The 15,380-nt window shown below is 43.6% G+C and overlaps 1 protein-coding gene and 1 long non-coding RNA gene across 2 annotated transcripts; one reads left to right on the forward strand and one right to left on the reverse strand.

The window, feature by feature from the left end:
* Positions 1-1,377: 1,377 nt before the first annotated feature.
* Positions 1,378-15,145, reverse strand: nr1d4a (nuclear receptor subfamily 1, group D, member 4a). The gene is made up of 8 exons (XM_050064174.1): positions 14,028-15,145; positions 7,052-7,351; positions 6,870-6,958; positions 6,418-6,562; positions 3,639-4,222; positions 3,355-3,540; positions 3,010-3,220; positions 1,378-2,870 (listed from the first exon to the last, which is right to left on the reverse strand). The coding sequence occupies exons 1-8, from the start codon at positions 14,047-14,049 to the stop codon at positions 2,674-2,676; spliced, it is 1,734 nt and encodes a 577-aa protein (XP_049920131.1). The 5' UTR covers positions 14,050-15,145; the 3' UTR covers positions 1,378-2,673.
* LOC126402304 (uncharacterized) lies at positions 5,588-10,052 on the forward strand. Its single transcript, XR_007571169.1, has 3 exons — positions 5,588-5,642; positions 5,947-6,044; positions 8,631-10,052. It is a non-coding gene; the product is annotated as an uncharacterized LOC126402304 (long non-coding RNA).
* Positions 15,146-15,380: the final 235 nt, after the last annotated feature.

A 15,380-nucleotide genomic window follows, 5' to 3' on the forward strand; every position in this document is an offset into this window, starting at 1 on the left:
GAGATCTATACAGTCCTAACCAGTGGTGGAAGAGTACTCAGATCCATTACTTAAGTAAAAGTACCAACAATGTAGAAATATTCTATCGCAAGTAAAAGTTCTGCATCCAGAAACCTGTGTAAAGGGGAACACCACCTACATTAAGAATTCCAATATGTTATTTCCATGGCCCTGGAGAGTTCAATCAATATTTGTGAATGAGAGCTACCCTCTCCAAGAGCCAGTAGTCTTAAACTTGTGATGTCATCAAGTATAAAGTCTAGAGCTGCTCCATAGTAAATGTATGAGTGCCTGATTTTGTGGACCCACAGATGTTTGTTATTTTTTTAATAACCAGATGAGCTTTATTCTACTGTAGTGCTCTGAAACAGAAAATGAACCCATGTACTCAGAACACTCCCCTGGCTGCTCTCAGTGTCATCTGTGACATATTTTCAAATTAATTTTCCATGCAGTTGCTCCAGATTTTACACCCTATGACATCATAAATTTGGGTTTTAGCACCCTAGTTTTTTTGATCTGGGAGAGAGTGTTTCATGTTGAGGCTACTCATATTCTTGGACTCTCTTATACCATAGAAATAATATGTATGAGTTTTGAAACTGGGCAAAGGTCCTCTTTATAAGCAGGGTGCAAAACTAACTTTTTTAACTACAGCCAAATGGCAAGTGTATCCCCAAATTTTACCAGCCACTCAATAGATTACCATTGATTTTTTTGGCTAGTGAGGGTAGCGAATCTACCAGCCACGTGCATATTTTAGCAGCATTTGGCTAGTGGATGGTGCTAAGTTTGTACCCTGAGTATACTGAGTACTCACAACAAAATATGATTAAAGTACTAAAAGAAAAGGTACTCGTTCTGCAGTAAAATGTCTCTTGTGACTGATGTATTATGTATATGCCATTATTAGATGTAAGAAGATGAAATCTGAGGGGTCATGAGATGATTAACGGGAGAGGTAAGGAGAAAAAAACAAGTTCTTCTACACAAATATTTGATTTTTAATGTGTGAAATATGTAATACTTTGACCTCTTTTGGCCCTTAACAGTTATTGAAATTAAACGTGTGAGACATTTGAGGGGAAAAGTCTCTTTGGTGCTTTTATGTAAGAGGTCACGAGTCAAAAAGATTGGAAACCAGTGGTACAGTATTTTGTCTTAACAGGGTATTATATTTTACAAGATTATCATATGTTTTTATGTGAAATCTTAGGCAAATAGCCTGATGTAGTGTAGTAAAAAGTACAATACCTCCCTTTAAACTGTAGTGCTGTGGAAGTATAAAGTAGCATAAAATGGAAGTGTGGAAGTGCCTCAATACTTTACTTAAGTACAATACCTGAATGGACACAAAAGAATGACACACAAACAGAGTAATACATAATTTGAACTTTATATCATTATATCATTTCTATTTAGGAAGAAAGATTTACAAAATGTACAAGATGTGCTCAATCAGCCTTAATCAAACAAGCAAACAGTGAGAAGACCAATCAAACACGATCTCTCACCCAAAAATATCTCTTGTGTTTGTATGACAAACATTGGGGGCAGAGGAAGGGTGCATGTGGAGTGAGTGCTGGTGATTTCAGGGATTATGCTGGTTGGTTACATCATCTGATAGCAGGAAGTGCGTCGAAGATGTCTGAGAATCCCTATTACATTATGCTCCTGTGCAAAGCCCCCTTGGCATGGCCAAACCCCCACCTATTACAGGAAGGTCACTACATTCTTCTTTACACCGAACTCATCCGTCCGATCCGTCACATCAGTTCAGTCATTGATACATAGACATTAGGGTAACATAATATTTACAGCAACAAAAATTAACAAAGGAACTACACAACCCAACATGCATGGGGCGTCTCCATCAGTCCAGATGTCATACGATATCGTGACACAGACACAATGTTTTTGTGAAATAAAATAAAATGCCATTGACTTATGAAGTTGGCATATTCAAACCCAAGGTGTGCCGAATGCTTTCTGGAATAGTAAGAGACAGAATGAATCCTCTTGTGTACAAGTGACACGTTAAAATAGTGGTCTCATTCCAGTACTAATGCAGATGGTATGTTTGTGAAACAGTGATACACAATTACCTTAATATTTCAGATTCAGCTATGTATTATATACAGGTTCCCTTTCTCTTAACACAGACTGACATAGTCAATCATCACTAATGGTCCCTAAATATAACTGTCTTTCAACTGCTGCTTAGTGATGGCCTGTTGATACTGTACGGTTTTAAGGAATAAACAGAAGTGAACTGGCTTTTATTCTTAAGTACAATGAGTATTATGAGCAAGTGCACAAATGATTTGTCCAAAAGGATAATACTAAATCTACATGATAATTTATTTTTTTACTGGAACAATGTCTGTCAAGAGGTGTTGAGGTTTATGTGTATACATGAGCTTGTATGTGTGTGTTTATTCATCCCAAAACATAGTATGAAGATCAATAGTGAGTCAAAAATAAGTTTGCTGCTGCCCTCGGTTATCCTGAAAAACACTCCTCAGATTGCACAACTCCTTGTTCCTCAATTTTCAAGGAAGTCCTCTCCTTGGAAGATGATATCTGTGCAGATGTGTGTGTTTGTGTGTGGTGTACTTAATGTTTCTCTGTAAAACAGTTTGTGTCTGTGTGCTCCACAAAGAAGCGGCCTGCTCAAGGGTCGATGCGAAAGGCCAACAGTTTGTCGGAGTGCAGATTGTTGAGGGTGCGCAGGTCCGGCAGGCGTAGGAGGAGTTTGGGGAAGAGGGCGGAGTCATCTGGGCGACGGCGAGTGATCAGTGACCTTAGGGCACGGATCAGACCCTCCTGTAGCTGTTCCACAGCCCGCATGTCTGAGATGCCAGAACGATCTGAGGAGCACAGAGGACGCCAGTGTGAGTGGTTGACAGACACAGTTACAACATTATTGGTTTATTAACAAAGCGTCGCTGCCCTGCAGCTTTTACCACTGTATTTCTACTCATTAAGTAAATAGTGTGCCTCTCTCACCTGCAGAGACCAGCACCACAGCCATAAAGAGGGCCATTTCATCAGGCTCCAGCCCCAGGGAGCCCAACTTCTCGCTGAACTCAAACATTGCGTCCAGTAGAGAACCCATGCCCAAGGCCCGCAGAGTGGATAGGGGGTAAGTCTGGCCATTCAGGAAGGTCACCGTACGCTCCTCAGCATTAAACAAGGTACAGAACCTCACCATCAGAACCTAAACACGCACGGTACAGAGACAAAGGAACACAAAGATAAGTTTGAACCAAATAATTACATGAGTAATACCTGATGAGTCACAAATAAGGACTCACATATTTTAAATAAATCAACTGGAATGTCTGTCATTACCTGAAAGGTGCCTGATTTGAGCAGCATGACTTGGTCTTGTTGGCTAAGCTCTTGAAATCCTGGGATGCCCTTGGCAAACTCTACCACCTCCTTGACAGCAGGAGTGAAACACTGCGAGAATGATTCCCATATTTCCTGACTCGTGCGCTCTGCCCCTGATATGGGCCATGCGTTGAGGGGACAGGCCTTAGAGGAAAACAAAGACAGAAAAAATCATAAGTTGTTGGTCAGACAAAACACATCACAAGAATATTGATCTAATTTAGTATGCTTACTGCTCTTACCAGCACTTTGGCTCCTGGAGCTAATTTCCATGGGCAAGTGGGCTGGTTTTGGGTACTTCCTGCATTGCGGAAACTGTTATGATTGACAGAGGTGGCCCTTTGAGAGGTTGTACTGTTGGACTGCTCATGATTCTGGTTTGTTGACACTAGGTAGGTATAGCGGTTGTTTTCCACATTGTGGAATGTAGCCTGGTTGTCATTGGGGGCAGCTGGGCATAGAGTGGCAGACGCAACAGGGCATGACTGATAACTCTGTGCAGGGTTGGGGTGAGAGGAGACTTGGGTAAAGTTGGCATCCTGAGAAAAGGAAGATGTGTTGTTGTTGTTATTGGTGGTGATGTTAGCCCTCTTGGCTGCTCTCTCCTGGCTGTTGTTGTTGCTGCTGGTGAAGATGTCACGGTAGGCTCTGGAGATGGCCCCAATGGCCTCTTTTGAGTTGCCATCTTCTGGGCTGCTGGGAGCATCCCTCACCGAAGATGAGTCCATGTCCATGGCAGCTGACTCGTTTAGGCTGTTCATGTAGCTCTGCATCTCATCCAGAAGTCGCTGCTTCTCTCTCTTGGGGATGCGGCCAAAACGCACAGCTAGGGAAGACACAAGAAGCAAGGACAGATTAGCTTTCAGTCATTGTGACAACATGGACATTGACACTGGACATGTTTTATGCCTTATGTTTTCAGAGTTGTATGTTTTTTGATTGGAAAGAATGCTGTCTAAAATTTCATAAAATTATGATATATGCCATTTAGGAAAGACAGGACTACTACTGTTACTTATGCCGGCTATAAATTAGATTAAGCATGGTGAAACAGTTTCCTGTTACACCTCTTTATATATACATAAGAAGCATGAAATCACCTTAAGTGTTGAATGATTCAAGAAGAATCACACAAGTTGTGAGATAAAACTTCCCTCTCCTCACCCATATCCCCCATCCCCCTTTCCACAGTAACCATCAGCTGGAGAGGCTATTTATAGACCCCCTGCTACCATCTGCCTCATCCTCTCCTCTATCCACCCCTGTCTCCTTCCTCTCCCGCTCCCTCCCTCCGTTTGTAAGTAGGGCAGTGGGGCAACGTGAGCGTGATGTCACTGGTACTGAGATCGTGAGAGGGAGAAGGATGAGAGAGGTGGGCTTGAAGCGCATAAATGAGTTGCGAAGACAGTAGTGAGAACATGAAGAGGACTGACATGAGAGACGGTGATGCATGGAAAGTGAGAGTGTATTTGTGCAAGATGGAGTTAGATAAGGCAGGAAAGTTGAGCTGGTACAGCTTCAAAGACTTTTGCAAGTATAGCATGTCTGAATCTTCTTTTTGAAAGTGGAGCAGAAAAACTGTATAGCAATTCCCATATGTTATACGTAAGCACTTTACATGAAGCCACAGTGTTTGGTCAAGTGAAGTGACTTGGCCCAGTAATATGCACAGTACATATTGCTATGTTTACCAAATATACAGTAATCTGTTCATTGCCAGCAGGGTCCCTTGATGAGGATGGGGCCAATAATGTGGCATGAGATTAATCCCTTTCATCACGGTTAAAAAGAAGCAAATGCAGACTAGCGAGCCGGTGCTCTAAAAATTATGCTCTGGTTAGAGGAAGAAAAGTGTGCCATCATGCCAACGGACTTAATAATTTGCCTATATTGCAGAGCCAAAGTCACACAGCTGCCTGGTGTGAAATCAGGGTGTACTATTTATTGTGGGCTGCAGGCAGTTGCATGCGGTTTTCCTGTTTTCGTAATGATTGAGGCAGAGCAAAAAGGGGTTTCTAGGTTGTGGTCCTGAACGCTTTCGAAAATCTCCTCTAAAAGGGTCGACCTGACTGTTTGTTCTCTCACTGAGTCGTATTTTGCCACCCTATTTTCTCCGTGCACCAGAAGTGTCAAGCACATGCAGAAATAACACTAACCTGTTTACTAGATTAGGCAATGCAGGGTACTGGAGGGTGGAGATAAGCAGAAACCATACTGAGAGGAAGAAGGCAGGCAAACTACACCAAGTAGGTCATGATGTATGCGTACACTAAAGGCCCAATTCTGTATTTATTTTCTAGGTCAGCCCAGCTGTTTTCTTAATCTGCCATGATAGGTGATCAATCAATGTTGAGCTATCAGAACTAAAACTAGGTGATGTGAGCATCACGCCTGATAAAGTCTGTCACAACGGCTGGCTGTTTTCTGCACCCTTTGCTTAATTGTTGCCCTATCCCTCATTAATTGCGGTAAGATATTCTGTGGGCATACACAAGGTAATCAAGTTGACCCTGTTCCAATTTCCTAAAATAATTCCTGTGTTTTCTGCAGTTTTCCAGATGATAGATAGCTTCGGGGACTTCAAGGCTCCTCTTCTCATAAATCATTGTCTGAGGGGGAGACGCAAGAGAGCTGAGGGAACATGGTGGGTACGTGGATGGGGAGGGGCTGTGCTGAACAGGAGTGTGGAGTATTGTGGGAGGATGCTGCAAAGGGCATGAGAAAGACACCTAGAAACTTAAGAGAGAGTAGTACAAGGCCAGATGGTAATCTTTGGCAGTGCAGTGACACAGTAGAAGGGCAAGGCAGGTGCAGGTCTGCTGATAAAGTGAGTGACTGAGCCAGTGGCACGATGACCTCAAAAGACTTTCCGCATTACATTTTTCACACAGACCTACATATTAGTACCGTGCCTCTTTCAGGCCGCCCATTTCCCTGCTGCTTTGGCTAATCAGAGCACTGTGGCATTCTGGCAGAGCTGCACGAGGGCCTCTCTCGTTAAAATGTGTCAGGATGTCTCACCATCTCTTGACATGCCAACGGAGAGGCATTTCTTGAAGCGGCAGTGCTGGCACCGGTTGCGGTTCATGCGCATGATGAGACAATTCTCATTCTTCACGCACATCTTGTAGTTGATGTTCTGCTGGATGCTGCGGCGGAAAAAACCCTGAAACAAACAAACGAAAAACAATCTCATGAAACTGGTGCACCGAAAAGCAACGCATTGTTGTAGCATTAATGGTCCACTACTTATTTTCTGCAGTATCAGTACACCGGTACTAGCTGCGCTTTCTCACTCTCTCTACATTTATTCTGCTGTTCTCGGCTACTAACCAAGAAAAGAAGTCGTTGTTGTCACGTTATAGCCTTGTTACATTTATTTTTATCTTATTTTTTCCCCGCGGTATTGGAAATGTTACCAAATATTGGTATTTTTCAAGTTATTGTATCGAAAACAGAAAGTCCAGGCTTACCTTGCAACCCTCACATGCATGCACACCATAGTGGAAACCAGATGCGATGTCCCCACAGACTTTGCAAAGCAGGACCATTCCTCCTGTCTCTGTGGAAGGGTAAACAGGTAGTTAGATAAGCCGAAAAACTTTAATAAACGTATTCATCTTTGAGCGCATCGACACAGTGAGGAAACACTTACTTGTGAATGTTCCTGTGAACCCGCATGGCCTCTTTCCCGCGATGGGGTGTGCATAGGTATGCTGTGGAGTGGCTGCTGCAGGGGGGGCACTGTAGACGTCTGGGAACTGGAATACCAGTTTGGAGGACGGGGTGGTGCACCCACTTGCCCTGTGTTTCAACGCCCCAATCTCTGTGAAGGTAACTTCCTCTGGAGATGAGGGCTGGGAGTGTGAGGAGGGTGACTGGGTCTGGTACCCACTGGAGGGGCTGCCAGGGCTGGGGCTGGAGCTGCCGGAGGACCCTGCATACAGGATGACTCCTGCAGAAAGGGGAGAGAAAAGAAGACATCAGACCTGTGAGCTGAGAGTTTGTGGTCAGGTGATTCAAATTTTAGTTAAAGCTCCTAATTAAAGCACACAATGTTTAAATGTTTCATAGGAGTGGCCAGATGGGGCCACTGAAAATCTTGGGGTGGTACACCGAAACCAAAAGCGATAACTGAATTTCAGGAATTCTGCTCTGCTGTTGTAGTGCAGCCTATAGGCCTATCTATACAGCCTAACTTTAGAGCGTTATTAAGCCCCCCTACTGACAAGCTGCGCTGACATTGTTGGAACCAAGGGATGCCTTAGGTTGTCTAGTTTCACAATATACCACTGTCTTCGGGTATGTATGTATCTTCTAGCTTAAAAAATGAGCCTGCAGCTGTGGGCACCTTTCTTTAACTACCTTCCAAATAGCACAGCACACGTAGTACGCAGGTGACATGGTACTATAGACTGGCACCCTTTGAGTAAAGCTCTATAGACTGGCACCCTTTGAGTAAAGCTCTATAGACTGGCACCCTTTGAGTAAAGCTCTCTCCTGTGTGTTTTGGCTCTCTGAATTAGTTGTGTTCCCCCAACTTGTGCTTCTTATGTAGGCTGTGCGATCTCTATACAATTATTTCCCGCCGTGTGAATGACTTCATGTAATGCTGCTGCCCTCTGATTGTTTCTTTTTTACAATCTAAAGGTCTGTGATGTGCTCTTTTCTATCTGGACAAAAATGAGCACCCCACAGCCTCTTGAAGACACTAATATTGGCCTCCAGTTATTTTCGAAAGAGGGACCAGTGATTGTAATAGAAGGGCCATGGGCCCCCTGCACCCCCCTTGGTGGCGCCACTGCTTACTGATTTAAAAAGTCATTGGCTGAATATAAATTGTATCATAAATTTAAGTTGGCCATCCATATGTTTTTAAAACCGCTCAGCTACTGTACATCACTGGATGTGATGTAATGTTGCACAAATTGCAGGCAGCAGTGAGCAGCTCTGACAATTTGCTGCGTCGTTGCCTCATCCTGAGTGCAATAGGCGTAATGTTGCGCTCAAGCGGATAAAGTGGGCGCTAAAAATACTGCTGGTTGCACAGCAACAAAGCAGACGGGTATCCAGCAGGAGCACCAAGGACGCGTTTTTTCCCTAAATCAAATCTGCGTCATGCTAATGCATTTATATAGGGACCGTGTAAAATTTTCTGTTGTTGAGCTGTGGCTGTTTCTGAAGTTTCGCTTTCCTCGCCCCCCCCCCCCCCCCCCCCNCTCTCGCACTTCTAGTCATGCGTTGTGGATGAGCTGAGACACGGCCTCACGTGTCTGCGGGGTCTGCTGCCTCCTCCGCTCCAATAATAGCCTCGCTCCCCTGGCACCGTGCCCAGCGCCAGCTAACAGCACGACACCTGACCGCCGCCTCACATGCATGGACTCCTGACACGGTTACTGCCCGAACCAAATCCGCAGTCTCGTGTTGAAATACATAACAATCTCAAGTCAGATCTGTGTTTACAAACACACGCTGACTGGGAAGCTCCCCGGGCATGAGGTGGCAACAAGTCTCAGCCACTGCTGTTCGTGCGCCACCAACAGTTGGAGAATGTGAGTCACGTTTTTGCAAAGGAAAAGCCTCAACTGTATGGACCGGACTCGTGTAATGTTACACTAACAACTCAGTGTACAGTAGAGAGACCTTCAGAATGACAAACTGCATGCAAATCAAGTTCAAAATAATCTAAACAAATATAGGTCCAATTTAAAACTCCATTCATGATTGGCTTGCACATGCAACTGAGTGAATTTCCAACATCCACAACTTGTGCCATGGTGCTTCAACCAACTCAGCCTTGTATATGGAAATCATGCATTAGATGCAGTCGGCCTGTTGCCCTTTGCTGCACAATGTATTTGTTTTAGCTCCACTGTTTTGATAATCCCCCAGGCAGCACGTGTTGCCGGTTTGTTGACTCATGCCAGAGCCATAGACAGACCCAACAGACGGGCAGGCCTGAGCCTCACCTCTTCCTGAGCTTACATGCAGACAGCCACAGCCCAGCCCCCGCTCCACCCAAACACATTGCATGTCCACCTGAAGGCTCACATGTACAGTAAGTGTTTATGAATGACCCCTAGAGCCGCTGTGCTGTAAACACTGTCAATTAGCAATCCCTTTTACAGTCTGCTTTCATGCAGTGCAGGAAGGAAACTATAAAACCTGCATGCATCATGTGTCATAGTGGAAAGGTTAATACAATTTAAATGTAAACTTTGCACGCTCCCTTCTTCTTCTTGCCCTATTGTGATTACAGATTAGCGCTACAGAAGGCAGCACTTGTCATTTGCACTCATATCTCTAAGTATCCACAATACAAAGAATAAAAACAGCAGTGCTATTTTTATTCTCTGCATGGGTAGCTTGTAATATCAGTTTCCAAATTGAACTGTTGTGGAGGCATTCCCTTACTTCACATTACATGAAATTCCTTCCTCAATGCCCATGTTGAGCTTAGCCTACCCGTGCAAACACTAATCTGCCTGGGACTGGAGGCAGGCAGAGAAACGTGAGCAGTGAGCTTCACAGGCGCAGCAGCAGCAGCTCCTCTCTGTTTGTCTCTCGTCCTTTATCTCTTACTTTCACTTGTTCGGCTTATAATGCAGGGGCATGGAGAGCCAGCAACACAGGAGAGATAGCTTACAGTTAAGGTGACCATATTGTGTGTGTTTGCCCTTGTGCTGCAAAGTGTATAAACACAGCATGTGGTTTGCTTCTTTAGAGCAATGCAGTGTTTTTATGCTATAGTAAAAATAATGTAGGATATAGGCTGCAAAAAGAAGAGTTGTGCTACTGAGCATTGCCAATGTGTGAGCACTACTTGGGTGTTTGCAGTAGACTTCATTAACTCAGGCTTGTGTAAGTAGGTCAATATCACAGGAACTTGATAGAATTGTATGAGCCTCCAGCATCTCTCCAAACTGATGCAGTATCACACTCAGGCTCATTCAGTCACCAGAGGAAGTGTGTTAGAGGATCACAGAGGATAGCTGTGATGTATAAGCACCATGATGTGATTTAAAATCTTTAGTCTAATATCCTGGGGGTTTTAGGGTGACTGAAATTGCTTCATGTCTGGCACGCGCTCTGTCAAACATAGATTGGAAAAACATCCTTTTCAGGATTGTGCGATTTTATCACCAACATGCAGCCTCAGTGTTACTAATCCGCTATCTGTTTCAGCATCGCTTGGAGAGCGCAGCGGATGAGAGGAGAGATGTTATATTTAACAGCAGAGTCACGTTCCAGCTGAAACGCACCCTAAGCGGATGTGCGCCCTGAACCGATGAGTTGGGGACAGATGTTGCAGAGTCAAAATCGAGTCAGCTCCTACCGCACTGTGAGCTGTGTGATTCAAACAGGAGGTAGGGATGGGAGGGGGGGCGCTTTCAATACAAGCAAAAGGCGCATGAGGCGGGAAAACGTGACGAGAGAGAAAAAAGTTAATGCATGGAATCGCTGACCCACTGACCAAGCTCACCATCACCGCAGGCGGCATCAGCACAGAAGCGTCCGTGAGAGCGGGGAAGCGGCGGGGCGGGAGGAGGGCCCGGGTATCTCACGCGTCGCACGCGGCTCTGCGAGGGAAGCCACGTGAGGAGGCTTTTGACGGAGCTTTCACTGGGAAGACATGAAGCTGCTGCGCTCCAGCCAGGAGCCAGAGCTTCTACAGCCCGCCAGGGGCTTATAATTAAAGAGCCAAATTAAATAGCGCAGCATGTTATGCGGCCGGGTGGTCTGACTGTGCAGCAGCAGCAGCAGCAGCAGCAGCACCGCCTGCACTGTCAGCCAGGCGCTGTATCTAGTTTAGGAACAGTAGGTGAAGTATCAGTATGTGGCCAGACCCAAGTTTATACTGTGAGGGAATGCCTTTGATAATAACATTCACAGGCAACTGTAAAATCATTTAATTTCTGGTGCATTATTGCACAGTTTAAAATACACTTTAGTTGTTTTCTTTAAATCTCCTCTGATAATGAAATTACCCTTCCTTCAAATATATTAGAATAGGGGAGAATGGGTTCAGTGTCCCACTCAGTTTGTTTCATTCAGAGACTCCATGCTGTCAGTAAGCCTTGCATCACATGTCCTACCATATTTTATTGGGGTACTTTATTATTATTATTTTTTTTAGATATTTCATTTTCTTTTTGTGCACAGATGTCCTGAATATATTGACTTTTTTTTTGCATTGATCTCAGTCTGTGAATCTTTTTTGTGGCTGTCCAGCTTAGATGCAGTTTTTTGTCACAGTTTTGCAGCAGCCCTAAGTTGCAGATATTTCATTACCCATATATTTTGGGTATACTGTTTGAATTTTTGGCTCTTTCTTTTTCTTTATTTTTACTCGCAATTGCATAATGTGAAATGTGAATTTTATTGTTAATTTCACCAGCCTTCAAAGTAATGTGGTTATTTTATTTTATATTTTTTTTATATTTTATTTTATTTTATTTTATATTTTATTTATTTTTTATTTTTTTCCTCGGGGGTAGCGGGATGACACTCAAAAAATTTTTGGCGAAGGATACTCAAACCCCCTTTTTATATGTGCAGAATAATGCAGAAAACTTCCACCAGGGGCGTGCCAGAGGAGGAACATACTGTACATGTGTGCATAAAGTTATGCAGCCGACTGTGGGGAAGGTCAATGGGTCTGACTTTATCATATGAGCATCATTTGGCAGCTAAATATAATCTAGTTATAGTACAGCTGAGCACATTTATATTGGTATCAAGAAAGACTATACACAGCTGACTCACACATCAAAGTACAGTTGAGCCTTCACATGAGGTCAACGATGTTTCATTAAAATACTGAACTAGGCAAAAACATATTGCATGTTGAACAATTTGCATAATGAAAATTTGGGAGTATGTAAACTGTCAAAACTGAGCTCCAATATGCTTATAAAAGGTAGGAATACATAACAGGCCAAGTGTGACAGTATATATCTGCATATGATCTACTTGGATCTATTTTGTACTTTGTATGGCACAAAAGAATCATTACAATAATCTTTTCGGTGAATTCAGCCTTTGCATGCAACCCTCCCACCCATTCATCTCTGCAGATGAAATGGGGGCTCTGTGTCAACGCACACACACACACACGCACACACTCACACACTCACACAGTCATACACAATCTCATTTGATCTCGACTTTATGAGCCATACAGCCCCACCACTGCAGCCATATTTTTGCCAAGTTATGATGATGTTTATGAGCTTTGTTTAGATCGCCACACTGACCTCATGAGTGAGATGAAGTCATGTGCATTCCAATAACATATTGAAACATTAAAGGTCAATGAAACCAGTTCAAGGTGCTCACTTACATTTAGATTGCTGAGAGGAGAAATATATATGTATATTACCATTTAAATAGAAAGTAAGCAATGATTTGAACAGTAAAATATCTAAATAAAAGATTGCCACAAAACCAAACATCCTCTAAACATCAAACACCAGTGAAGCCCAGCACATGCAGCTGACTAATACTACAGCTATTACATGTGATTGCTCATTTTACTGCCTTCCTTGTTCCCTGACAAACACCGGTTTGCTTTATCAACATAAACACAAAGTCATAACTCGAGTGGGTTTAGATGAGAATAGCATGTTGACGGTGCACAGGCTGCGCCCATCACCTGTGCTGGAACGTGACTGTCGCTGTTGTAAATGATTCACCGTCAATTAGTAGAGGAGAGCAGGAAGCATGTGCACCTTTGGCTGACCTCGAGAAAGCGCTGCCTAATGCTACTTAACGGATGGGGGTCCTGCGGTTATCAATTTTTATGCTGCAGGCGATGGCCTTGATTATAGAAACAAACACGCCCTTTACGCTCAAAGTGTCTTTGTTTTTTCCTCCAGCGAGATGATAAAGAGGTAGTTGTAAGCAGTTACAAGTTCTGGCTCTGGAAGATTATGATTACAGAGACAGCCAGTGTACAGTAGCTCCACGTGAGTTTGTTTTCATGGAGGGAAACAGGAAGTAGCCAGTCTCACTACAACCATATGGTGCGGCTCGCTGTCAGGAGAGCTGCACTCCAGGCGCTGCGTTTTGACATTTGAACGCAGCGCTGTAACTTTTTTTTGACAAGTTTGCGTAAAGTCTGACAACAATGATGCACTTTTATGGAATCAAGGAACAAGCTGAAGTGATTAAATTCCCAAAGAGGGAACTTGTGCCAAAGTGTCATAAACCAATACAATTACGCACTGTATTCAACCTCTTGCATGTAAAAAAAATCACATTTCGTGCATATAAGAACTCACACATACACAATTGCTCATACAATTTCTAAATATGCACATAAATAAAATTGGAGCTTTAAGTGTTTTACACAATCAATCAAACAATACATAATGGGAATGCCACTTTGCGTTAATTAAATATTTCTTACATTTAAATAAAAGTTATATTTTATTTAAGGTGTAGGCTGAGTCATAGCTAAAATGTCAATGTTAAAATGATCTATTGATTGCTGGCAACATGAAGAATGAAACCGCTAAACAATGGTCTGTTAATCAATTCTGACTCCCAATCAGTTGAGGCATGCCAGACATTGCTATCATAATGGAGCGGTTGCCACATGTCAAATATAAAGTTTAAATGAATCTTACCTCCACCAGGGCTGTTATCCATATCTCTTGTTGATGTCAGTCACTTTAAACAGGCTTGAAGATAGACGTCCGTGAATGTCACTAGACTGGAGCAAAAGTCTTTTGTAGACAGGTGAGAAAGTCAATAAACAGCTTTGCGTAAAACACCTGCTCCATGGAGCGCACAAATGGGAAGAAGTGATGGAAATGTGTCCAGTGCGCGCAAAGTTGCTTCCCAGTAAATTGCAGACAGGTGTTTCTCTCTCTGAGTGTGCTCAGATCTGGTCTGACAGAGGTGAGTTGTTCAGGCTTGTCTTCTCAAAGATACCTGGATGCCTTCTGTGCACAGGATACTGCGCCTCGGCTCGAGCGCGTGTGATGTTGCACGAGCGGAGATTAAAAGATTCTCATGAATTCCAAGAAAGTGGAGTCAGCAAATCCGTGAACGGGGTGTCAGGCCTGACATACACACCCACTGATACAAACACCCACATCAATCACGTTTGCAGGTGAGTAAGAAATGTGACCGCCTTTCCGTTCGCTCAACTTGTGTTGTGTGTGTTTGTGTGGGATTTGGCTCACTCTTTGTATCTCGCGGAGTCCCTTCTCTCCCTCTCTCTCTCCTTCACGCTTTTGTGCCTTTTCATTGGCGGGGATCTGGGGCTGAGGGGAGTTTGATGCGCTTATTCGACCGTGGTATGTGTTCAGTAAAGCCACGCTACATGTGCGCGCTGCATGTGCCGGGGAGAGCGCTGCCCTACTGATACACATTTTATGCAAAACACAGAGCGTGTGGTGCGCAGGGATGGAGAGATTGGAGGATGAAGCACATGGACAATAGGCGTGGCTCACCGTGACTGCTTGTTCTCTGACAAGCGGCGCTGCAAACGGATGGTAAACACAGAGACACGCCAAACAACAAGCGTCAAGTTCAAAGCCCATGTGCCAAAGGAAACTGTAGATGTGCAACTAAACCTATGTCACGGCAAAAAGCTGCTGTTGGAGCGAGACGTAATGCAAACTTTTAACTGTAGCTAAAAATAAGGGTTTTGATTGTGATTGAAATGTTAATTCCTGTTTGATAATTTAAACTTGTATAAATACTTTCACATGATATTTTCAAAACTAGATCCACTCTGCACGCGTCAGTTTTCACACTTTTTATTTGTAGTTATAATTTGAAAATGTGTTGGCGCAACTTTAAGTTCTTTAACATTCATACTGCAACAAACTCTGAAGCCTGCTGTGTATCAACATGCAGGTCAACTGTGCACAGCTTGTGGAAAGCGCCCCCCAGTGGCAGTTCATGGCACTGTTACATCTGTCTATCTATCTATCTATCTATCTATCTAGAAAAAAGTTTCTTACAGTGTC

The sequence above is a fragment of the Epinephelus moara genome, chromosome 16, assembly GCF_006386435.1.
Source record: "Epinephelus moara isolate mb chromosome 16, YSFRI_EMoa_1.0, whole genome shotgun sequence".
NCBI lineage: Eukaryota > Metazoa > Chordata > Actinopteri > Perciformes > Serranidae > Epinephelus > Epinephelus moara.